The 27,767-nt window shown below is 32.5% G+C and overlaps 1 protein-coding gene across 3 annotated transcripts in view; it reads left to right on the top strand.

Annotated features, from left to right (window-relative positions):
- The window catches only part of Graf (GTPase regulator associated with FAK), a 99,261-nt gene extending 72,824 nt beyond the window's left edge, over positions 1–26,437 (top strand). The window contains exons 11-16 of one of the 3 annotated variants that reach the window (XM_072534118.1): positions 2,904–3,264; positions 4,318–4,552; positions 5,512–5,653; positions 6,818–6,884; positions 10,559–10,638; positions 11,843–26,437. In XM_072534118.1, coding sequence (XP_072390219.1) covers positions 2,904–3,264; positions 4,318–4,552; positions 5,512–5,653; positions 6,818–6,884; positions 10,559–10,603 — 850 coding nt within the window. In that variant the 3' untranslated portion in view covers positions 10,604–10,638; positions 11,843–26,437. Of the gene's footprint in view, positions 1–2,903; positions 3,265–4,317; positions 4,553–5,511; positions 5,654–6,817; positions 6,890–10,558; positions 10,639–11,842 lie in introns of all 3 variants that reach the window. The other 2 variants (XM_072534115.1, XM_072534117.1) reach the window with 2 other exon arrangements.
- Positions 26,438–27,767: the final 1,330 nt, after the last annotated feature.

Below are 27,767 nucleotides of genomic sequence, written 5' to 3'. Positions count from 1 at the left end.
TAAAAGGTATTGTTAAACGGCTTTAGAGTGGATTTTATGAACAACTGATTAAACCAAGAAAGAAACAAATCGCAAAGTGAAGGAAACGCATTAGAAATGTCACAAAACTTACTAAAGTTGTGGTTAAATTGATTAAACTGATCATTTTAAGTTGGTTTTATGTGTAACTGAACAAAGCAATTGAGAGTATTATAAGACAGAAGTGGAAAATTAATGTATTTTCACAATATCCACTAAAATTATCATTCAATGGTTTTAGAGTGAAAGTTATGTGCAACTGAACATACAGACAGTTGGTTCTGTTATAAGAAAGAAACGAATCGAAAAATGACTGCGTTAGACATCTCACAAAACTCAATGAGACGATAAATCAATGACTTTAGAGCGAGATTTATGAGAATATGAGTAAATCAACAACTGACTGTCACAAAGAAGGAATAGAACAAATTCCTACATTAGGGATTTCTACAAAACTCATTAAAACAGTTGTTAGTGATGCCACAAAATTCGATACAATGATCAATTGATGAGCAACTCAGTAAATAAGCAACTAACTGTTATAAAGAAGGAATGGAAAAAATTCCTACATTAGGGATTTCTACAAAACTCATTAAAACAGTTGTTAGATATGCCACAAAATTTTATAAAATGATTAACTGATAAGCAACTCAGTAAGCAATTGAGTAAAATTGACTCTGTCATTTCCAGTGATTTTGTAATCTTATATTATTGTTATAAGAAAGGAATGTTATTAAACATACAGAAAGTAAATACATTAGAAATATCGCTAAAATTATGTTCAAGGTCTACATATAAGGCGTTATGAGCAAATGATGAAACCAGTAATTGTAACTGTTGTGAATGCACAAGGGATCCCACAAAACTCACTACACATATCATTAAATGGTTGTAGAGTGGAACATGGAGCAACAGAGCAAGCGAGCAATTGACAGTGTTTTAAAAAGGCATAGAAAATAAATACAATATGTTTAATGCTCAATTCGTTATTAAAAATATTTGTTTTACTAACTGTATGGAGGGAGTTATGAGCAACTGAGCAAACCAGCGATTGACTCTGTTATAATAATAAATAAATCGAAAAATCAACGTATTAGAATCTCACAAAATTAAATGAACATAGTTAACGTGTTGTAGAGTGCGAATTACAAGCAATTGACAAGGATGCAAGAAAGACATGGAAGAGTGACAGCTTACGGATCTCGTCAAAATTATCCTGATTAAAATCAAGTGGTTTTAGAGCGAAAGTTGTGAGCAACTGATCAAACCAGCATTTGCTTCTGTTTTAAAAAAGAAACTAATCGAGAAGAAAGTCGTTTAGAGATCTTACAAAACTCATTAAAATGATCATTCAATGACTTGAGCGTGGGATCTATGAGCAACTAAGGCATCCAGTTATTGATTTTGCTTTAAAAAGGAAATAAATTGAAAATAAATGACACTAAAATATTGTCAAAGGGCTTTTGGTTACAAGTTATGAGCAACTGAGCAAAGAATGTATTGAAAGTCTAACAAATAAGAAAGAAAAGAATCGAAAAATGAATGTTTTGCAAACCTTTAAAATATTTTAACAAGTACTACTTCTGACAAATGTTTTTATGTAAATATTATGAGTGAACACCAAATGTGAATTTGATTAGGAAAAAACATTTGACAAAAAAGTGGTTTTAGAACAAACGTTATGAGCAACTGAGCAAATCCGCCAAAAGTGAATGCATTGGGCATTCTTAAAAAATTCTCAACTCAAAAAATTCTTAAAATGATTATTAAAGGGCTTTAGAGCACAAATTATGAGCAACTGAGCAAATTACGTATTGAAAATCTTACAAATAAGAAATAAAAGAATCAAAAAACGAATCGTTTACAAACTTTTAAGATATTTTAAGAAGTACCGCTTCTGAAAAATGTTTTTATGTGCATATTATGAGTGAACACCAAATTTAAATTTGATTAGGAACAAAAATTGACAAAAAAGTGGTTTTAGAACAAACGTTATGAGCAACTGAGCAAATAAGCCAAAAGTGAATGTATTAGGCATCTCAAAAAACTTTTAAAACTATTATTAAAATGCTTTAGAGCACAAATTATGAGCAACTGAGCAAAGGACGTATTGAAAATCTTACAAATAAGAAAGAAATGAAACAAAAAATGAATGTTTTACAAACCTTTGAGATATTTTAACAAGTACTACTTCTGACAAACGTTCTGATGTGGATATTATGAGTGAACACCAAATGTAAATTTGATTAGGAAAAACAATTGACAAAAAAGTGGTTTTAGAACAAACGTTATGAGCAACTGAGCAAATAAGCCTAAAATGAATGTATTAGGCATCTCAAAATACTCTTAAAATGATTATTAAAGAGCTTTAGAGCACAAATTATGAGCAACTGAGCAAAGGACGTATTACAAATACCAAAGAAAAGAATCGAAAAACGAATATTTTACAAACTTTTAAGACATTTTAAGAAGTACCGCTTCTGACAAATTTTTATGTGCATAGTATGAGTGAACACTAAATGTGAATTTGATTAGGGAAAGTCTTCTGCCAAAAATAATTTAGTTAGTAAAAGTTTCACCAGATCAAAGCACCTAGCCTCAAAATAAATTGAAAATTTTGTCCTGTATATCCTTTCTATTCGCCAGATTTGGTACCCTTAGACTTTCATCTATTCACAAGCGTTAAAATATGTGTTCTTGGAAAATTTTTGTTCAATATAGAAATTTAGCAACGGAAGTGGATTATTGAATAAACTTTAGAACACTCACTGAAGAAAACAGGTTGTATTAAAAACATCATTGTTTCGCTACTAGATCGGCGATTTTTTATATTGCTCTCTTACATGTATTACTTATATAATATTTTTTATTCTGAATTGTTTTAGTGTCGTGGCAAAATGTGATAAAAATCTTATGAACGTTAGCAATTTGGGAGTATGTTTCGGTCCGACTCTCCTTCGGCCCGAAGAAGAAACGGTGGCCTCGATCCTTGATCTCAAATTTTACAATATCGTAGTAGAAATATTGATTGAAAATTACCAAAGATTATTCTTCAACGAGCCGGGTACCGTGCCGAACGTTCAGCCAGTAAGCAGCAATAACAGTCAGAGCATCTACGGACCGCCTAATAACCATTTGCCTACATACATGAGCACCGAGGAGGGACTCAACAGCAGGACGTACATGGAACCGAGTAAAGTGCTTGCTAGTTATAGAGAACGGGATTTTCCTCAGCAATACACTTGCGTAAGTATGTTTTATTCTAATTGTTTGAAGGATCTGTTTTTCCTTTCCATTTTGCAATAAATTCGCTCAAATGCTTCGCGGTAAGATGTTAGTAGCATCGTTGATCGATACAAACATACAATGTATTTTGAGAACGATTTCCACAGTGGAAATTGAAATGTCAATAAATAAACTTACTTTAACCTTTAATTGTGGCTTATTCCCATTTAAATAGTAATTACTATGTATTTTTGTACTTGCTACAAATAATATTTGTATCTGTTATGTAGTTAAATAAGTACCCTACCCTACTCTACTCTACCAAAAACCGAACAAACAACGCACTAGCCGATTGTTCGTAAATGTTTTCTAGTTCCGAATGCACTTCTAAAGTCCAATGTCTATTTTATTTAAAATTTCTGTCATACCTGACACCATTGTAACGTTAAAATCAAACATAGTGTTCATTTTATAGACGCTATTTATTTACAACTTGTTTATTTGATGCTTAAAATCTGTTTAGACGAATTATCTAATATCTACAAGCTGTCGAAGCGTCGCGATAATGCTTCGACAGCTTCGGGCATAATCCACTCACCGAGAACATTATAGGGTCTGAGTTTGTGGACTACATTGTAAAAATTTTTAGTAAATCTGCCGATTTAAATACGAAAGAAATTGTAACTCCCACTAAGCGAGGTAAAATTACTATAAGAAAACTGTAAATGTACTACTCAAATGTAATATTACTGTTAAGATCAGTAAATTTAAAGTAATGAACTTGTATACATTTACTCAGTGCTATTTTCTCCATAGCTTTGCCAAAAGTCAGTAAATTTACCTGCTGGCAACTGCAAAATTGCCTTTCAGTCTGTATAATTACCAGCGCTAAAATTTTATCCGAATTACAGTAGTGTCAGTAAAATTGCCCATGCCAATGTACCTTTACGCCAGTGAAAGAATATCGAACTTCCGATGGTTTCGCCAAAATAATTAATTTGGCACACCATACCATAAATGACACTTGCTGTAATATATCAAGCTTAATTATTTACTTTTCTTTTCGATTTTTAGACCGTCTCAACCCACGTCGAGCCCCGAATATCTTCAAGCATGTACAGTGTAAACGAATCAACCAACGGTTCCTTTGATTTATCAAGAAGCGAACACATATCACCACGAGCAGCCCTTAATCACCAACACAAGTTCAAGCAAATGATACCAAGTATCGTGTCACAGTCTGAAACGAATCTGCCGGTTCTACACAATTACAGCCCTCCAAACTTTAGGCCTTACAGCAATAGGTTAGGTGAGTGTGAAACGTAAATTAAGACAAGTTTTGTGACAGAATAGAGCCACTATTTTTTAACAGACATAAAAATAATCGTTACAATCTGATGGTGGTATTTTTAGATAAATATCTATGTCAAGACTCGAAATAGTTAGGTTAGAAACTATTCAAAACAATAATCTATGTTAATACTTTGTTTTATTGTTTTCTAGTGATCTAATTAATCAAAATGGCGAAGGGACGCCATTTTGTAAAGTTATTTAACACGGAATCATATGAAAAGTAATACCGAATTTGAGCAATCTTAGTAATTTGGGAGTCTTCAGTTTTTATACAACACGCTCGAAGAGATCAGTTTATTTTTCCAGTATCAGACATTCTAATTTATTTTTTTTAATGTCCGGTGTCAAAATCATAATATATGATACGTGATATATCGTTTGACAGCTCTTGTCTCACTCACTGTGCTCATACGAACAAAAATAAGTCAGTCTTTCAGTAGGAACACGCTTAAGATTATTTTCACATTTATTAGTGGTCACAGGAACATACTGAATGACTCAAATTCTTTTAAATGATGTATTATAAGTCATAACACACATCGAATAAATTTTGCACTCAGTAAATGGCAAATACTCTATAATATCTACCACAATAAGTTATAGACTCTGAGATGGTAGTTAATTTTGTAGAAAACTTGCGAGTAGAAACTTTTTTAAAAACGCTCTTGAGTCAACTTTAATCTTTTAGTTTAGTATTCGAAAATTTCTCTGCTGTATAGCTGTCAGACCACCTGGAAGGTATAAATTCTCACTAAAATTGCCAGTCTTTTTTAAAATGTGCTTTTTATTTATAAATATTAGTCTCTCCAAATCTAAGGCAGAGTTAGTTTTGATGTAAATTAATTTTATTTACCTCTTTCTTGGCTTCTTAATCGCCGCCATGTTACCATAAGTTAAAATTGTTTGTCATTTCAGAAACTAATAGTACCAGTAGTTCAAATGAATCCCTATCGTCAACGTCCAGAGACGGAAATAACTTAATTGGAATGCTACCAAAGAAATCCAAAAGGTCGTACTACATGGGATATCCCAAAAATTATAAGTCTCCGGGATATGTGTAAGTTGATTTGCTTTTTTTTGTTATTATTAAAAAACTTACTTCCAAAACAGGTTAACACAGTTGAATATTACGACAGTCAAAATTGGATATTCTTTCCCCATCGGATCTGTGCAACAGTTTCAGCTAAAATCAAACTATATATCATAATATCTAGACAGGCTTAAAATACGAGTAAACTTCAACATATGGAAGATAATGATCTTGTAGAAATCACTAAACGAGTACAAGTACGAGTACTAGTTTTAGTTTAGTTCTGATAGCGGTTGGGATAGAAATACGATGACAGAGTACACTATTTTGGTTCCAGTAGTACAAGAACAAGTTTTTAGTTTGTGTAAATTTAGCCCTAAGATTTTTCAAATACATTTTGCAAATGATTCGTCAGTAACTTGAGTGTCCGGCTCAAACGCAATTCGATATAAAATCTTCAAAATATTGTTTTTAATAGAAGTCTTACCTGTACATTGTAAACAACAACACAAATTCGAGGTACAATTATTGACTCAGTGTTTTGCAGTCCATATGTTACGCCTACTAGTATTTTTCTTTAAATAAATAATTTTGAGGTGGAACATGATTATTTTTGTATTAAAAACGAAACTACTATGAAACGAAACTTGATCTAACACATTTATAGTTCTTGATAAACTGAGGTTTGATTATAGCACAGAACAAATAACAATGTTGTTTTGCCTTCTGTGATTATGGAAAGAAAATTAGGAAGGTAGGCAACTCTAATTACATATATGAATATATTGCCTATTTACATCAAAAGTTATTTACATTTTACAGAAATCTTTTAAGTTTATTACAAATTTAAACATAAGTGCAAATGAATTAGTACATATGATTTAGAAGTGTTTTTTTTGCCACAGTTGATGAATTCGTTAATAAAATTGTTCTAGCTATCATAGTTTATTAAGTTTAATTTCGTAAAAGTAAAAAAAGGTTTCTAACTTAAATTGTTTTGTAAACAACACTATCTAGATATCATAAATTTTATAGATCAAAATTTGCCTAGTTTGTGGTACTATATAGTGGAAACCTGTTTTGGTAGTACATGGTGGGTTTGCTGTGGTGCTTTTTTCCTTACTTACAGCTAAAATACCGTTTGGTTTTCTTCGAAACACGACTAACATTTTTCATTAATTACTCCTTTAGGAAGCTGCACTCCCCCACTCTAGTTACTAACACATCTTCTAGAAGAGCTAGTCCAACACCTAATAGAGTAAGGTAACGACACAATTATTGAGTACTTGTTTGTCTTGTCCGGTAAATATATAGAACTTTATAAGGATATCTTGGAATACAGTTCTGTTTAATTTTGTGGCAGTTGTGGCTGTCAAAATACAATGACGTCACGACCCAACCTTTTAAATTAGAGAAAGCACAAATTTAAGCAAAAAATTGAAGTTTTGGTTTGGACAACCAAAAAATTTTCGGATTTCTACTTTTTGGTTTTATACAAAAGCGTTTAAATGTTAGTACTAAAGAAATAAAAAAAGGCAATCATTTATATTAAATAACTTTTGCGCGTCATCCAATTTTGACGTTGACATTTTTGCATTGTCAATATGCATAGTAGAGAATGTAGATACTTACGAAATGATGAAAATGTAAGGTTATTATTATTAATATTTATATGCTCTTATTATAATTTGTGCATTGTGTGTATGTATCTCACTGTGCATGTGTTAGTGTATGTGTCTGTGTGTAATAGTATGCCCTATGTTTCCAGTTGATCCTGGTGTTAATTTATTGATATAGGTAAGATACTTATACTCTGGTACTTTGCCCCAGGTAAAATATTTACATCAAATGAGGTAGTTATTGTGTAAACTGATCCAAGTTGTGGCGCTAAAGACAAATCTTCGTTCACAAAAGGCATCGAACTGTTAGGAAGAGTGTTGAAATCAGTATATCATTATAGAAGGAGAGTATAAAGGTGAATAATGTCGGGGTTTACCTAATATTTGCTAATTTATTAGTTAACGGATAAGTGGTGTACTCTGTATGTTCTTCTTCTTAGAATATCTTTGTACCCATAACAAGTGTTGGAAGATTTAGTACATAATTAATGTAAATGACCTGCAAATATTTCTCAAGACAAGACCAACAAGTAATCAAAATAAAGAAAAAACAATGAAAATTTTCACTGTTTCTAAATAAGGTTTTGTTTCGTATTAATACTAAAGCCGCCATATTGTTCAAACTTTGTATACAAACGACAACACTACAAATTATAATTTCGACCGGAGGCCGTGATCAAATTGACAGCTGCATGACAACCGCGTCCGGTCCAATTATAAAACCGAAGGAAAAATTATAAGTCACAACAGTTCTTTCCATTAGCGAATTTCAAAATATGTTTTTTGAAATTTTTAACCATATTTAGTAGCAGTGTAAAACCTGATGGCATATATATTGCTTTTTAGCTTCATAATCATTATAGTAGGAACCTATTTGTATAAAAATAAACAAAGTATTAAGTTTTATGAAATTAAAAAGTGTATGTGGTTATTCAATAACTTTGTCATTCGATAAGAGATGTCACTGTGACGTTGGACATCTGATTTTTCTAAAGATGTCTAGAAGAAGAAGAAGTACTACTGTTTGATACGCTCTTGTAAAGTTTCATGTAGATAATGTCAACTCAATAATTTATTTACAGTTGTTCAAAGTTGACATATCATAGTATCTATCTATGCAAGAAGCGTTTGTCTGTCTGTCAGTATAAAAATTCAAATTTTGGAAAGTGTACAGCAGATTTGAAGTAAACTTGATAAACGAATTGATACCTAGTCAGAGGTTCGGCATGCAACATGATTATCACAATAAGGCATATTACGAAAACTGGAGTATTTTAATTATACTGAAGGAAATTTTGAATTATTTTACAAGAAAGAGGGAGTTCATAGTAGTAAGCCCGTTACTTTTGATGCTGAAGACTTAATTTCATATGTTTATCCCGTCCTATAACGAACTCCTAGCTAGTTTTTCACAACGGAAAAATTTAATATCCTGTAATTATAGTAAAATTTGTATTTTTGAAAAGTTTAATACCGAAACGAATCAATAAATGATTGTTTGTCTTAATCTTCATTTGGACCAATACAAAGATGTGTTGCTGAATTTAAACGAGGTTTTACAAATCTTCAATACGATCCAGATGAAGGTTGTCCAAAAAGTGCATCAACACCAACAACCATGGCAAGCATAGGATCTGGTTTTGTAATATTATCGGTTTATCGAGAGATTTCATGTAAATGTAGAAGAGCGACAGGCGTGTTGTTGCAAATGGAATTATTCTTCTAAGTGGCGGAAATTAGCAATCACAATGGTTCACTTTTGAAGCAACTGCTGTAAAGTTTTTTTTTAACCTCTTAGATTTTTCACCAAGGTATCCCTTTTTTCCCACCCACCTTTTGTCTCTATTTTGTTTAGGATTATAAACAGCAAGATGCCGTTTTTTCTCATGGTGGTTTGGCTAAACAGACTAAATAAATGACAGCCAATTTGACAGATGTAGCATCATAAATTATGGTCGCTGTCAACTGTCAAAGTTCGGAAATTCCTATTGGAAGACCCGTATAAAGGATAAAAGTTTAATATGTATGATTTCATCTCTATGGGTGATCCCTGGAACTACGACTATAATCCCAAATCAAAACAATATGCTAATGAGTATTGACTGGTATTGTATCCTTTTCGACCAACTGGATGTAAAAATTTGTTAGGAAAAATGCTGGTTTATAGAACAAAACAAACATTTTTCATCGATACAATGCATCTTTTCACAGCTCAAAAAACCATTGAGAAAATCGGTGAATTATTGCAACATCCACCCTATTTGCCAGACTTAACCCTTTCCGACCTCTGAATGTACTGATATTTTAAAAAATCCATGCGTGCAAACACTTCTCATCGAACTAGTCGGTAATAGCATCCGTCTTCCGAATTCTTGGAGGACTACAGATAGTTTAACAAGCGTATCGAAGTAGTGATACTATAATAGAATAATGAAATATAGTGCAAATCGTAAAATAGTGTTTTTCTTAAAGAACGACGAAACTTCTTGAATAACTAACCTACTATACATATTTAAGCAGAAATTTATTGTTCCTTGTTTATTTTTAGACAAAGTATCATATTATATATTTACTATATCGTCCATGGATTGACAATAGACATTTACGACGTAGTTTTTACTTAATAACGATTTTGAAACAAAAAAAATGTGAAAGTACCTTCTAACTATCGATGCATGATTTGGGTGTAGATGTTAGTTTTTATAAGTATAAATTCCTTTACCAATCACAACCAACTTCATTTTCTCCTTAGAGTGTACTATTCTTCTAGATCGATGACAATTAATTGCAGTATCTTCACTTTTACTGTTACTGGGAATAGTCCGGATATAACTCCCTACTATTGGTGTGACTTTTTAGTCGTCATGTTTTTCTTCTACCTTTTCCATAATTCACTTCAAAAATTAATTGCAATAGTTCATAATTTTGTTTATCATAACCTATTCATATATCATAACAAATTTAATTCAAAAATATCGTTTATTTTGATTTTTCAATTTCAGAATCGTTCGAAAAATTCGAAAATTCCGATTGGTAGAGGCTTCTTACGTTCCAAGTAATCTGTTCTGGTGATTTTGTTGTATAGTTGTCCTCTAAACAGTACTCTTTGCAACTATTTAAGCATGTTTTAGGTTTCATCAAGTTATGTGAGATTAATTTAGTGTTTACAATCTTATTATTAAACTTTTTCACAGACCTATCTCTTCCTCACAGCTTTAGCTATATTAATGGGTACCGTATTGCGCATTTACTTCCTTTGCATTTCTCTGGTGTATTTATATTGGTAATATATTAATTTCAGCATTATTTTCAGACGAGTCAGAACTCTATATGCTTGCTTGGGAGAACAGGACGGTGAACTTTCGTTTGAACCCAACCAAATAATTACGAATGGTAAGATAATTTTAAAATTTTAATGTTATAGTTACAATAACAATGTCTTATTTTATTTATGTAGCTATAGGTATTACACGATATAGCTCGAGTATATTAGAAAGCTGTAAATTTTGTGTGATTTGTAGATATCGCTTTTTAACCTCTTAGCACGGTTTTCTCCCTTCTCCCCGGTCCTCTTTTGCCTTCCACCTTTTCTTGTATGACCAGCCGCATCAATTCGTATTTCTCGTTTCTTAGTATGTGACCAAAGTAGCTCATTTTTCTTTTCTTTCTGGTGTTGAGTATTTCTTTATCTTTTTTCATTCTTCGTAGCGTTTCCGCATTTGTTATGTGTTGTGTCCAAGATATTTTCCACATTCTTCGATAACACCACATTTCAAAGTTAATGAGTTTGTTATCCGTTAGCGACGATAATCACAGATCATCCGAAATCAATTCAATAAGGCAAACACAAAACGGCTACCACAAAACTCAAATCAGTAGGAGCATTCAAAAATATCTAAACCCCATTCCATCCAAAAAAGAAACCTTGCCGCCGGATCAACCCCAAATCCCTAATGAAGACCATGGTGTCTACGAGATACCTTGTTCCAGTTGCCCACGTACATACATAGGACAGACAAACCGACGAATCCAACATTGTATTTACGAACATTCTATATCTTTAAAACATTCCGATAAAACTTCAGCCCTAGCCCAACATTATATTCAGAGAGGTCACAAAATAGATTTCGAAAAAGCAAAAACCATCGCTTTTATCCACTCCTTAAGATCGAGACTTATTCGTGAGGCTATCGGAATTGAAAAACGCCCTAACAGCTTATGCAGCCCTTAACACTCGCGATGACTCTAAAAGACTGCCGGCAACATGGCGACTGCTACCTCAGCGACCCCCGCCCCAACCGATCCTGCTCAGATCATTTTCGCGCATAATGAGAGTATAAAAGTAGCAACACAGGGTAAGACCGGTCGTCACTCAACACTGAGGAGTAGGCAGATTGAGACTTCGGTGCCATTTGACGGTTCTTGTATTTCTACAGAACAATATACTGGTACGTCACGAATGAGGGGAGTAGGCAGATTGAGAACTCGAACGGAACCATATTCCCCTTGATAATGGCTCCAAAATGGATGCCGAAACGTTTAGTTCTCAACGCGGTTCTTGTTAATATAATATAATAATATTTTTTTGTCATTTTAGTAAAATCGTCACAAGAACCCGGCTGGTTAGAAGGCACGCTGAACGGAAAAACGGGACTGATACCGGAAAACTACGTCGAGGTGCTTCCTTGACAGGTTGGTTCGCTGGCGAAACTATCCACATCCCTGTGCCGAGGAATCTGTAAAGTACTTCAACCAGAAATAGCCCAAACCGTTCGATTGAATCAGCAAAGACAAAGTTTAGATAGTACAAGGACTCTGGTTAAACAATCCAGTTCGGCGAGGAAAGGTTCTACGTAATAGGTCTTGACTAGGTTTACTCATTTATGTCTCGTTTAAGAGTTCAAAGGTAATAATCATACTTCTTAATAAACATATCTGTTTTTTATGAATTTGAGTGTATATTCTGGAAGCTGATGCTTCAAATGACATAGGTAAGTTGGTATTTCGTAGTCTGCTACGCGTTTGTCACAATTACAACTGTTTTATAGTCACTACTACGATTTAAGCCAGAGTCTATGTACAGTTCCAAAGAGTTGTAGATGTATGCAGCATAAAGCACAAAGATCTTTGGACACAGAGCAACTGATTTGTGATAAAACTATTAAGCCTCGCTAGTTGCGTACATACAAATACATGAATTCTTGTCTCCCAACGTTAAAAAATAGCTATTTTTTTATATAAGACAAATTAAGCTATTATTTGCAGTAATGTAGTGTTTTTGAGGGACGTATTTGACATAGATGTTTCCTCATTTCGAAATAAGAACTAGAAAATATTTTTTAATCAACGTTTAACGAATGTTAAATTAGAATATTTGAGTCGTGCTGTAAGATGTACAAAAAATGAAATATTACAATTAAAAATTGAAATCAACATGACGTGAAGTTATATTAACTCCATTGGATCTTGGAATTATTAGAGAACAAGGAAAACAAGAAATAGCTATCGAAATTTTATTGCAGACACTGACGACTGAATTGTATTGCCCCACAAATTCACTTTCCTATAGAATGTATAATGAAAGAAAATCCCAAACAATATTGACACAACGAATTGTGTTTCTGATAAAAAATTCAGTTGAAAAGCACACAAATTTGTCTATATATTTTGATCGAAAGCCATTCCTGGCAGCCGCATATATAGCGAAAGGCATACAATTAGTTTGCAATTTTAAGAAGACCACACACTTGAAGAAGAAGTTATAATTGTCTGGATTACATTTCACATATCTTAACAATTTTGATAGCCCCAAAAATTCACTATCTTATATAATATACTGAAACAATCACGAATCAGTTGTCCCGTACCTAAAATTCACTATTTACGATCGTAGCTAACCGAGTTAACCTAACTTAGTTGCTTGTCACTATTGCAACAACAATTTTACTGCGACTGCGCGAAATGACGTAGCTGTTTTGTTACCAGTTAGACTCTAACACGTTGAAGTATGATTATTAGATTTAGACTAGTTTTGTTGTAGATATCCATGACGTTTTTGAATGGATTTATCAATAAACAAAAGCAGGCTGAAATTTAAAAAAATTAATCAACGTTAAAAAATAGGGCAACAAGTATTTTACCGCCAAAAAAAGGATAAAAGTTTGATTATTTCGACTATAAATTTACGAATGATAGAATATTAGGTACACCGAATAAAAACGCTGTAGAAGATGAAGAAAAATGATGTGGTATAGTGAAGGTCTTCGAAAAAAAGTAATTATTTCATATAAAAACTGAAAGGAACCCAAATATGGCGAAAATAGATTATGTTTCAATAATTCATAATTTAATTAATTAAATTTCCCATTATCCAAGTGTCTTTGAGAGCGGTTACATATATATTCACCTCTGGTTAAGTTGCGTTCTTGAATTACCGTGACCAACAGTCTTCTTAAGTCTCTGAAAAAATTACCGACAAGAGTAGCGAAACGTAGAGATGGAACCAAATGCCGGTTGTCCAAGAAAGACACGGTTCCAATCTAGAAGACGATGAGTGAACTTTGACAGGTAGTCAAATAAAAAAATCCCCGAAAAACACTAGCTATAAGCAGATATTGAATCGTTAAACAGTGGGAAAAAATTATGTTTCAATGTCATTACTAGTTCTGCATACCTACGTCGTTGTTGTCACCTCTAAGGCTGGTGTACAGCAGCTTCGAAGACATGATTTCTTTTAGACCAATTTAAAACTGTTGTAGAAGTGTTCAAAACTTGTCCAAAAACTGTTTAGAGCTCCTATATATTTTTTAGAATTAAAAAATAATAAAGCTCCAGGACACGGCGGTATAATTGGGTCCTTTTTGAAAATAAGCAAGACAATAACAATCCCAGTACTAACAACTATTTAACAGATGCCCCATTGTAGCCAAATCCCTAAAGACTGGAATGAGATGTTCCTACACAAAAAAGGGACAAATGTGACCTAAAGAATTGTACACCTATATCGTTGCTCAGTCAAGTGTACAAACTTTTTAGAAGAATTATTAACCATCGGTTGACTCACAAAATCGATAATTACCAACCTGTAGACCAGGTTGGCTTCCGCAGAGGGTTATAATAATACATCAGACCAACTGCTGACAATGAGAACATTAATTAATACCAAGTATTCGTATTTCTTGTCTTCATAAACTATAAAAAATGATTTCACGGTATCGAAATGTGGACCATAGACCAAGCTATTCATAATTGTAGAATAAAGGCACCTAATACATAATATATATGAAAACGCATCTATATTAGTACAACTGAACGAAAATACAAATTATAACATTTCCAGAATAACGGTATTAGATTTTTGTTTTGATACAGTGCAGCAACAACCGTTGATACGTATTTCGACCTCCTTAAGTCTCTTCAGAACGGTATAGTCACTGCTATACCGATTCGATTCTCCTAATGACTTTATAATAATCTTTATTTCCCAAAGAATGTGTTTACAATGGACTATCGACAATAAGTTTTTGATATATTTTACTTTTTTTATAGTATTTTTCTTCATGTTATTTTTTAGTTCGATACTCTATCTCTCTTATTTATACATCGATGATTGAATCATGCTTTAGTTGAAACAATAATGATAGTCTTTTATACAACCGTAGGCAATTGTTGTATGCGCGTATATTCCTGTGCTATGATTCTTAAATTCGGTCCTGATGCGCCGCTCGGGGCAAACCGGCAACGTGGTCGACCGTTCTCCCGTAAGAAATACATTGCTTATCTTACCTGCACTGCATTCTAACTATGGCTTCTACTATAGACAAAAGGATCAACGTTGGAACGCCACATTATAACATTAGAGACCTTAGAAAGGTAGACGACCAAAGGAAAGACCACAGGTGGGATGGGTGAATGACATAAAAAGAATATGGAAGTATGTTGTTCAGAATAGAGATCGATGGAAGGAGTTGGGAGAGGCCTAGCTCAAAAAGTGAACAATAGAAGGTTACGAACAAGAAAATATATATTTTCAAAATTTCTAAGACAAGTTTTGAACCTTCCCACGAAGGTTTTTTTATCTTAGGGAAGAAAAATCCTAATAAGGCATCATTCGACTTTTATGGTACTCTGGAATTTATATTGAAAATAAGGCATTTTAAACACAGCTATATTCAAACTTATTAATTTTGTAACAACTGGATTTCTTGTGAAACCAAATCCAATTTGGACAGATAAAATTAAAAGAAGGTATGTACTTTTGCCACATCGCTAATTTCACTTGTAGTAGCGCCATCTATGTTCTATTACGAGACCTTATCACATTCCTTTGTACGTGCCTATAAGATCAATTACGTAAAAAAAATGTGTGAACATGAGAAGTAATTGTCAAATTTTAGCCTTGCTTTTGCTGTTATCTATGACACTTTGCTGTAATTCTAGTAGAAAGATGTGTGTTTAAAAAGTTGGTCGAATATGACGCAGTATCAACGCAACTTTTAAAATATGGAAACTAACAGACTGCTAAGTAAATTTTAAGTTTTTTAGTAAATTATTTTTCTGCAATATACATGTCGTAAAAAGTAAGCTCGTTTCTGGTGTTTTATAGAACGGCTCTTATCAATGTCAAAACGTGTAACCTTAGGAGATACAATTATTTTTATATATGTCTTAAAAAAAAGGAGTCGTGAGCGAGATTTGCAGAAAAAGTTAAATATGACAGATGAGAAATTCATCCCAGGAGAAATATGCACATATATAATAATTTTCTAATTATAAATTTTTATTAAATCATTCCGTTTCTTTTATTTTTCGTTGAATTTGTGAAATTTTTGTTAGTCGCTTTTATTTCCAAGTATATAGTACTTATATGCCCAATTATGGATTTGTTTCAGAATTGGAGATGTACAATTAATTGTACGAGTACGACGAATAAAAATTATTACCAATAATGTTAATATATCTAATATTTTAATATCTTCTATAAAAACTTTTACTTTTGAAACTTTTATTTGTGTACCAACATAAAGAAACTAAAACTACGAGACTAACTTTTAAATGAGAGTTATAAGAAGACGGCAACAATAATAGAGAGCTATTTAGCTAGAGATAGCAAGTGTACACTGCTCTTTTAACTAAGAAAAGTTTAATCGGCAATTTGCCATTGTTTTCTCAGTGGCGAGCCCGACAATAGTTTTCGCTTTTTCGTTTGCAATGAAAATCGAATCCACACCATTCATACCATTATTGCTGTGGTATCAAAACACTCACCTATGAACTACCGGTGTCTTCAGAATTGTTTATTTACATAGAAAAAAGGTTCAAAGGAGAGATGTAAGGAAAAAAGCGTGGAAAGTCTTTGGAGATGGTCGAAAACTAAGAAAACCTGAGAAACGTTGAAGGAAAATTGCGAAAAAGGATATAAAGTCTGAGTCCCCCCTTTGATCTTCCTATAGCTGTCTCTTTAGAGAGAGAGGGAAAGATATAGAGTGAGCGTAACAGCGAATGAGAGAGGGTGGGAGAGCAAGAGGCAGCGAGGGAGAGAAAGCGAGAGGAAAACTCGTATATTTTTCTTCTTTTATACAAATAGCTAGTAGTTTTTAGTTTTTTTATACAATTGTGTCGTAAAACTATTGCTAATTTCATAAAATCGCTAAAAATCTTGAAACGCGACGAAAGAACTTCAAAAGTGTCGTGAAAATCTGTTTTGCGTTGAAAATCTTTGTGGTAGATTCAAAAAAGTTTCAAAAGCTTTAGAAAATCGACTAAGAATGGTCAACAGCATTGGAAGAAGTGTCAAAAGTACGTAAAAGCTGCAATAAGCGTTGAAAACGTAAAAACTCTATCGTAGAAAAGCTTTGAAATAGCTTCAAATACTCCAAAATGCTTTAAATATATGATTATCACTAAAAAGGCGGAAGGAATACGCCTGAGAAGCATGGTAAATTCTTCAAAAGAATTAAAAGTTTTAAATGCAAAAAGCGGTGCAAATTTAAATTTAAATTCAAACGAATTTTGTCATTAAACAGCTGTATAAAAACGTGTTGAAAAGCGAAAAAAGTGCCGAAACAGCATTGAAATGACATTGAAATAATTTTTTATTTAAAAAAAATGTCAAAAACATCGAAATAGCACCCATAACTACCGATAAAACGACAAAGGCATCCAAAAGGCTTCAAAATCATAAAAAAGTTAAAAGCGTTGTACATTTAAAGTGTTGTAAAAGCATTAATAGCCGTCAAAAAAGAGTGAAAACCTATAAGAAATTGAAAGACGTCGATTAATTTTGGAATAGAGGCTTCAATATGCTTCAAAAAACGTGAAAAATGCTGAAGAAAGTTCAAAATGCTTCAATAGCTTCGAAAATTTTTCAAAACTTTAAAAAATTGACGGCAAATCATCAAAAGCGTTGGAAAAGTGACGAAAACTACTAAAAATGGCACAAAAAGTATATAAAAAGCGTTGAAAATAGCGTCAAAATGGCACAAAAAGTACATAAAAAGCGTCAAAAGCATTTAATCATCAAACCTCTACCGTAGAAAAGCTTTAAAATGGCTTTTAAAATGTAAGTACTATTAGAAAAGCGAAAAAAGTAAAAAATAATGCTTAGAAGAGTCGAAAATGCTTCAAAAGCGTCGAAAATGCTTTAAAACCCCCGAAAATTGCGGAAAAATTATCAAAAGCGTTGTAAAAGTGACGAAAAAGAATCAATATGACCCAAAAAGTGCGTAAAAAGCTTCAATAAGCATTGAGAACGTCAAAATTCTACCGAGAAAAGTTTTAAAATACCTGAAAAGTTTACAAGAATAATAAAAAGGTCGAAAATGCTTAAAAAATATTGTGCACCATTAGAAAAGTGAAAATCTAAAAATAATGCTTAGGAAAAGCGTTGAAAAAGCTTTAAAAGCATCGAAAATGCTTCAAAACCTTGGCAAGTTGACGAAAAATCATTAACAGCGTTGGAAAAGTGACGAAAAAGCGTCAAAATCTCACAAAAACTACATAAAAAGCAGCAACAAGCGTTAAAAACGTTAAAACTCTACCGTAGAAAAGCTTTAAAATAGCTTTAAAATTGTTGAAACATCTACAAGAGTGACAAAACGTCGAAAATGCTTTAAAAATATGAGTACCATTACAAACTTGAAAAAAAGTAAAGACAATGCTTAGGAAAGCGTTGAAAAGGCTTTAAAAGCTTCAAAAGCGTTAGAAAAAGCAACGAAAAAGTATCGCAATAGCGCTAGAAGTACATAAAAGCATCAAAAAACTTTAAAATATGAAATTTGTTGATAAAGCGACACTTTCCTTTGTCCATATTGATACAATTTGAACCATTGCATTTAACAACCAATGCATAAGTAGAAGAGCCTTTATAGTATTACAGATGTACACATTGTACCGGTTCTTTATTTAGAGCTGGAAATCCGTAAACAGCATCACGAATTCAAGATTTGGAAGATTTGTTATAATGTTTATACTAAAAGTACTTGGAAATAAAAATGACATACACAATTTTTATACATTTAATATTGATCTAGTTTATATTTGACGTACTGGTAGATTAACTTTTATATTTAATATTTTATAATGAGTAATTTTCTGTTTTATGCATTTTGATACACAAAATTTACAAAAAGGGGAATTCAAAAGCGGACAATTTTAGAATTCCGAATAAAAACAAGGTTAAAGGATACCAATTTAAGTTTCATAAAAGTCCACAAGGAATCTACGTTCCTGTAGTTGGCTGTATACCATATATTAAAAAATTTATTAAAATCCTTTGTAAAAGGTATATATTTAAAAACCCAAACGAGCTATGTTAGATAAAACGTACAACGGTAACTTTAACATCTTAACATTTTATAAGAAATACTGTAAACCAAATGTAAATAATTATTTTGAACGGGTTTTTACCCATATATTTGGTGGCTACATTCATGTACTCCTAGTAAGTATTAACCACACTTTACATTAACCTTGGTCAAAATTTAAACTTCATGTTCTTTTTAATTAAGTGGTTATATATTTTTTAGGACACTGATGATGAAATTATAGATTCCGAAAACGTTTTGTCTAACATAGCCCATTTGGGTTTTTAAATATATACCTTTTATAAAGGATTTTAATAAATTTTTCATAAAAGTATTAACATTTTTTTTTTATTTAATCGATAATTTTTTTACGATTTGTGTTTTTGAATAAGATTGACAATTCCATGCCAGTATTTTCTGGTATAGATTAAGTATATCGGTTACATCAGAAGCAGTACCTACGGGAATGGTTTGACAGTAATTTAGCGTTAGTAAGAAATCGCACAAGTATCAACAACGTATATCAACGATATACGGGATAAGACCCTTCTCCAACTATTTTATGTGGTCCTAGAAGTAATAAAGTATTCCTTGTTGGTGTTTAGTCAATATTAACAATTACTTATTCCCATGACAAATTGAAACTTTCCTACGACAAAATAACAACTGAACCATGACACTTTCAAAATGCAATGCTGCCAAATAAATTAAAATTTTGGAACAAACCAAGTTTAAAATGCTGAATCCTAATGTGACATTCCTTTTCGCAGGAAAATGTTTAGTTCCTCATATATAACTAAGCTAGACAAACTTTACCAAACTTCATCAAGTCTCGTTCACAAAATCAGATCACATAAGATCACAAAATTTTGCTCGCTTCGCTCGCTCGTATCTGAAATGTATCCTTCATTCTTCCATATCCACCAAATCTCTATGACAAACCCTTATAACCACGAACAAGTTTAACTGTCCAAAATTTCGTTGTTGCTAATGGCAATGACAAAGTCAAAACAAATTTTGTCCTAGAACTCAAAAAGAAGAGAAGATTACTTAAGAAAAAAAAAACCTTTTAACATGTGCCTCTTGGACAGTAATATACCCGATAAATGGCACAATGCTGAGGTTATTCTATTTTATAAAAAAGGAGATCCCCATGAATTAGAAAACTACAGATCTGTAAGTCTTCTTAGTCACCTATACCAACTCCTTACAAGAATAGTAACGGATCTTCTCGAGAAAAAACTTGATTTCTACTAGCCAATAGAGTAAACGGAATTTCGTACCGGATTTGGAACAAATGATCACCTACAGAGCATTAAAACGGTAATAGAAAAGATTATCGAATACAATCGACCACTCGTTCTGGCTTTTGTAGATTTCCACAAAGCCTTTGACACGGTAGAATTTGACAAAATCCTGGAAGCACTACAAGCATGCCGCATTGACTACCGATAGACAAGGTTAATTTACAATACATTCTTCTTCTTCTCGTGCCACTCCTAGCGGAGATTGGAAATCATCATGGCCACTGCGACTTTGTTAGCAGCGCGCCTAAAAAGTTCAATCGAAGTACACCCGAACCATTCACGTAGATTACGAAGCCACGATATTTTTCTTCTTCCCACACTTCTTTTGCCCTTAATTTTGCCCTGCATGATATTTCTTAAAAGTTCGTACTTTTCACCTCTCACAATGTGCCCCAAGTATTCCATCTTTCTAGTTTTTATCTCATTTAGAATTTCGCATCTTTTGTCTAAAGTTTGGAGTACTTGCGTGTTAGTGACGCGGTCCATCCATGATATTCTGAGAATGCGCCTATAGCAACACATCTCGAAAGCTTCGATGTTTTTTGTGGTCAACTGTTTTAGTGTCCAAGCCTCTACTCCATACAACAGGGTAGAAAAGACATAACACCGCAGCATTCGTATTCGTAACTTTATATTGATATCACGATTGCAAAAGAGTTTGCGCATTCTATTAAAGACTGATCTAGCGATTTCTATTCTACATCTAATCTCTTTTGTTTGATCAGTATCGTCTGTGATCCAAGCACCTAGATATTTATAACAGGACACACGCTCAATCGTTGTATTGTCTATTACATGATTAGCTCTGATGTTCTTTGATTTCGTGATTACCATAAATTTAGTTTTTTTCAAATTAATTTTCAAGCCGTAACTGTTACAGTATATATTGAGACTTTGAACGAGATGTTGTAGTTCTACTAGCGTTCCCGTTAGGAGAACCGTATCGTCAGCATACCTTATATTGTTGATCGTCTCACCATTTATTATCAGACCAAGATCTTCTTCCTCGAGTGCTTGTTCACAAATAGCTTCACTATACAGATTAAATAAAAGTGACGACAAGGTGCATCCCTGCCGGACTCCTCGACGGATTTGAATTTCTTCTGTTAGCCTACCCTCAACCTTCACATTTGCTGTTTGATTCCAATATAGGTTGCATATAATTCGAATATCTCGGCTGTCTATATTTTTCTTTATTAGAATTTGTCTTAGTGGTTCATGTTGTACTTTGTCAAAGGCCTTTTCGAAATCAATAAAGCAGGTGTAAATTTCTTACAATACATACAAGAACGCAATTATGTCGGTGAAACTACATAAAAACACGGATCATATCCCAATCGGCAAAGGAGTCCAACAGGGTGATACCTTATCGCCTAAACTGTTTACCGCAATACTAGAATATGCTTGTAAAAAACTTAACTGGGAAGAGAAAGGCCTGAACATTGACCGTAGAATATTAACAAATTTGAAATGCGCAGACAACATAGTTTTGTTCTCGGACAACCTCAAGGAGATATGTATAATGATACATGAACTTCAGTTAGTGTGTGCTAGTGTGAGTCTTAAAATAAACATCTCCAAAACAAAATTCATGACAAACCTAGTACCTAGCGGAAATATCAATATTGGAGACAACGGAGTAGACCTTGGACGCGAAATAAAGATCATAAGAGACAACCAAACACGCGAACTTCGAAGAAGAATAAACCTAGCATGGGCAGCATATGGAAAACTCAAAGACATCTTTAGAAGCGATATACCAATTTCTTTAAAACGTAAAACATTTGACCAATGTGGGTTGCCTGTGATGACCTATGGTGCCGAAACATTGATATTGACAGCTTCAACTGCTAAAACGCTGCAAATAGCTCAGAGGAAAATGGAAAGGTCAATACTGAGTAAATCGCTTCGTGACCGAATGAAGACTTCAGACGAAGAACAGGAGTTACCGATGCAATTTCCCGAATTGCCACACTGAAATGGAACTGTGTCGGACACGTCACCCGAATCAGTGATAAATGGTGGACGAATAGATTGCTTGAGTGGGGGTCGAGGTTAGACAAAACAAGTAGAGGATGACCCCCTACTCGTTGGACTGACTATCTCAAGAAAATGTCAACAAATTGGATGAAAAGTGCTCAAGATAGAGCACAATGGACAAAAATCAGGGAGGCCCATGCCCAGCAGTGGACGCAAAGGGCTGGGTTATGATGATGAATGACAATTCAGACTCGTCATAATCAGCATCCAATTTAATTTAACGATACTCGTCTTTTTTCATTATGCAGAAAACACAATAGTTAGTTGCCTTCTGTATTTTTCCAAATCATGTTGAAATTGACATAAATTTGGTATTGACATATGACAGATGTCACTACCGAGGTATTAGCAAAGAATATATACGCTTATAGAAGAATTGTTCACTGTTATTTTTGAATGTTAGCAAAAAGTGGGACATAGATAAAGAAAAGTGGAACGAGTGGAACGCACGTGTTGCACGTGGTACCACTAAGGAGCGGTTTGCTTCTAAAATATGAAAGAGTGGGGCAATAAATGCAACTTTAGATATTTTTATATGTAGATGCCGCGTGGTCGTAAAATAGGATTAAATTTTTGCGTTTTATAAAATTTTTTAAAGAAAATAATATTATTTTAATTTTTAATAAATTAATCTTTTTAGAAAAATGATTATAATTCAAATTTTTAATTGAAATATGTACAAATCTTAAGTATAAATCAGTTTAAGACTATATTGTAATAATTTCACCAATATTCATTCATTGTGAAAATGTTTTAGATACTATTAGTTGTTATTTTAAAACAAAATTAAATAGTACCCATACAGCGTAAAAACTTTCACATATAGGTACTATTCATTAAAATGTACTGTTAAAGTTTATTTTGTTATTTCAAAAATAAATCAGGAATGCTTTTTGTTGTTATTGAAAAATTATGGATGAAACGGAAGTTTTGGCGAAATGGAAAATTTCATAATTTAGTAAAAAGTTTCATTGAATACTTTTTTTTTTAAATTGAAATTTTTTAAAATTGTTTCCTTAATTTCTGGGCAGAAAAACAGTATAATAAAAAGTTATGTGACGGTTTTTCGTTGTGTTGGAACAAACCAATTTTTAATTCAAAGTTATACAATTAAAAAAATAAATACTTTGAATATTGTAAATATCATACATTTTTAAGTTTTAAAATTAAAAATTTAACAATTTAATATATTGAAAATAAAGAATTTATTGTGAAAAAACAAAAAAAAAGACAGTTTGCAAATCAATGGCATCGAAATTTGTTTAGGCGTAGATGCAAAGTTACCCGTTCGTACTCCTTTCCCACTTCCCCCTAACTACATATTTCATTATGAAATTTTCATGATAGTTTTAAGCCGACGGCCACGGCACCACGCTGTGAGTTTATGCAGCCACCCTCTTAAACCGTAACCAAATCGCCCATTTGAACTGCTCTTCTATAAGCGTCTATATTCTTTGGTATTAGTAGATGTCAATATCAATAACTTGTTTTTATGTAACGCCATCTATCAACGGCTAGATTAATCTCAAACCACTATCGTACATATTTCATACCGATATATTTAACACAGTATCGTAAATAAAGTACAAATTTTTGTACACATTCCTTTAAAAATATTAGAGCACACGTACGAAACTTAAATTGGTAAAAATGGATGGATAAAAATGAAATCAACCTAATACGGTAATCAGGTCGAATTTATTTTCACCGGGCTAATAAAAACGCACAGATAAGTGAGTCTATTATCTATAGAAGTAAGAAATAACACCAATAAAGTCTAATTAATGTAGAAATTGTTGGGACCATTGCCCAAAAAAAAAATGAAAACACCAATTTGTTTATCAAAAACATGACTGATCAAACATATGACAGTTACCTTTGCTTTTTGTTATCTTCATGATTTCGTGGCGGGCAGTTTTACGAGCTCTAACATCTGTATCTTTGGACGATGTAAGAAATTTTTGAAAAATGTTTATTTTTAATGAACTCTTCGTTGGAAGAGTTAATGATACATCCTTAATTTACATGACATTTGATCATAATGGCTTATTTTTTATTTTGTATAAAAAAAGATCAAACCTGTAACGAATTTGCTTACAAAAATAATGTGAGAATGACTTGAATTCTACAAATTAAAACAAACTTAAGGATCACGTTTACTATTACTACTGTTAAAAGTCGTTTGGGGATCTTTGCCTCCTTTGGATCACCAAGTCCCCTTTTTTGTAGGATGTATTGGTCAACTTTGTTCCTGGTCTCTTTATTGTAGAATACTGCTGTATTTTTTCTTTGGTTTCGCAGTCAAATATATTCCCTTTTTCAATTACCTCTGAACAATATATCTCCTCCTTTGTAACTTTTGTTGCCCAATTTTGAAATAATTAAATGTTTTCAAATCTTCCTTAACCTATTTCAATTATCTCGTTCTAAATCCTATCTTTTATTTTTTTCTCGTCATTTAATCCTTAAAATTTTTTTAGTGACACCATCATTGTCCCTTGTTCAAACTCTTTTAATTTAGCCAGTAATCATAACATCTCCGTGAAGATTTTTGACTTCTTGCATTACTCAACTGCGTCCATATCCTCATTCCAAAATTTTTCGCTGGTATATAATGGGTAACTTCTCTTCTTCTTTTTGAATGATTATTTTTTGGTTCGGTACCTACATTTCCAATTCTTTCCTTTAAATTTTCTCTAAATTTTTTTGAAATATTAATCATGTTCTTAAATTTATCTTTTGTCTTTTACCAAACATTTTGGAATCATTCAAATTCATCAATCAAATCCTAAACATTCTCCAAACACTTTTATTTTCTCATCTAACTCTTTTGAACATTGCTTTAATGCCATGTTTCATGTATTTTGAAGGAAAAGGATCTTCAGGATCTTGTAAATTAGCGTCTACCTCATCTTCTTCTTCTGGATCTGCAAACGCTAGTCAGGGGAAAATATTGGAGGGGCAAACAAACCGATACACTGCTGTAGTTGCTGAACGTGCAGCTACTGGCATCAAAGACAGAAAAAATTAGATAAAAGGAAAAAGTTGCATAATGAGTGCCGTAGAGCGTACCAAAGTAAACACCAACTAAGGCGAAGGAATCAAACAAAGGCAGTCCTATGAAAAAGGTCAAAATAGCTAAAATAAGAATCAGACTTACAATCAATTTATTCTACCACCAACGACTGGTTTCGCATACTATAATTTGATAGGCATCTTCAGGTCAACGGTACATGGTAAACTAAATGCTGAAAATATAATAACCCGTATTAGGGTGCTGTCTGATACAGATTATATAGCAATTATACGAATATTATATGTGTTTGATTATTAAATATGAATTTAAATTAATTAAATAAAAAATTAAGTGAAAAATGATTTAGTAAAATTGAAATTAAATAAATATTACTTACATGGTGATACAAGGATTATTATTAAATCTTTAAGAATACATAGTTTAAAACCGATGATCACCTGTCACCAGTGTACCGTAACGGATTTTAACGTGACTATGCTATGACGCAAATATAGGGTTGTTAGGGAAGAGATAGGCAACTTTTTCTACGTATGGCATGACACTGATGTCTAATTTTCAAGCCGCAATATTAAAAAGAGTGTATCTTTGAAGTCTTTTTTAAGTTTTTTTTATTTGTCAGCAAATTTTCTACAGGTCTTTGATATTATGATATGTTGTTTACACAACATAAATGAACAATTTTAATACATGATAAAAATACAAAGAACTTGTTAAAACTATAAAATTTGACCCATATAGTCCTTATTTACAGTTGTTGGGATTCGTATTTTCCGACGTTTTTTTTAATAGTGCACATTTATGTTATTTGTGATATTTATATGTATGTTTACCATTCGCATATTTTATTGTTTATAATAATATATTTCTTTTTTTCATATGTATATTAATTATATTGTATTATTATATGTAATTGTATAAATTTTATTCCGTTGTTATGGATTTTATTTGAATTTGTAATTAAAATAACGTTGGTGTAAACGTTTATATCATTTATGAATAAAGTAAAAAATACATCTGTGTTGTTTCTATCCTTAAATTTATGATTGCGTATATTTTCGGTGTATTTCAGGCTGAAGATTATGGAAACTAATGAATTTGTTTTAGTCTTCAAAAATTCCAAAAACGGGTCATTTGTAACCAAAAGTAACTATTTTTACTTAAATTTAAGTACTTATTGAATATTGTGTGCGTGTATGCCCCTCAATCAGAGCTGGGTGGGGGTAAAAGACAAGCTTCTGAGACCGTCGGATTGTGTTGTCCAGACTAAGGAACATCTATCAGGCTGTCTAATGTCACTCTTGTGAAGAGTCAAACGGCTGGAAACTTTTTGGGAGATGTGACCTATATAAGAACCTTCACAGCCTAAACAACCAAGTTTGTATACAAGATCACTTTTATTTGAGTTTAGTACTTTGTCTTTCAATGACTTGCACAAAGATTCCACAACTAGAGTGCTTTTATAAGCAATTTTTACATTTGGTAAGTATTGATCAAACATTCTGGTCAATTTGGAGGAACATCCTTAATAAATGAATTGATACAAAAGAGATTTTAGCAATGTTAGTCAATGAATGGGAATCAGAGTTAACTTTCATAGCACCTGTATTTTGGGGAGGGTTCTCTTTTGTGTTAAGTTGTTCATAACAGAGGATGTATTGAAGATGATTTTTCTGAGTAAGAATTCGGGCTAAGAGTTATCTAGGAACAGCTATCTTCTTTCTAAAAACAGGGTCAGTCAGTTTACAAACTGTTGTGGTCATTTGTTTCATTAGATTAACTTTCATGCTTGACTTGTGGTAAGAATGGTAGTTGAGGTATCTCCCAGGCACTTTTTTTCTATACCAATCAATTGTAATGATGTTATCCATTTTGGATGTAATTTGTACTAATTTTGTTTATTGTAGCAACTTGATAATGCAAATAAAGATTTGCGAAAGATTGGTAGACTAAAAAGAGTACTTCTTTGTCCTGTCTTCCGCTGCATACCCAAATAGTTGTGTTTGTAGTCTAAATACGTCACAGCAGTTGTCAAAATTATTAAGAATTGTTTAATTAATATTATTGATTTGTAAATAAAAACATTGAGTTAACATCAGAAAGAGTTTAATTATGGTTTATTTTAAATTAAAACGCAAATTAATAAAATTGATTAAAATAAATCAGTCAACATAACCTCAAAATGTGACGTATTTTTTAAATTAAATATTTTATTATAATCAAGTTTTGATTAGCGTCCGAACAATCGGCCCTTATACAGTAATAGAATATAAAATGTTAATAAATTTAAAAAAACACAGAATTACTCTTCGGCGAGAAATCGAACAATTTGCAATT

Source organism: Diabrotica undecimpunctata, chromosome 6 (genome assembly GCF_040954645.1).
Source record: "Diabrotica undecimpunctata isolate CICGRU chromosome 6, icDiaUnde3, whole genome shotgun sequence".
Classification (NCBI taxonomy): Eukaryota; Metazoa; Arthropoda; class Insecta; order Coleoptera; family Chrysomelidae; genus Diabrotica; species Diabrotica undecimpunctata.
The sequence above is the reverse complement of the archived record's forward strand: the minus strand, read 5'-3'. Positions and strand labels throughout refer to the sequence as shown.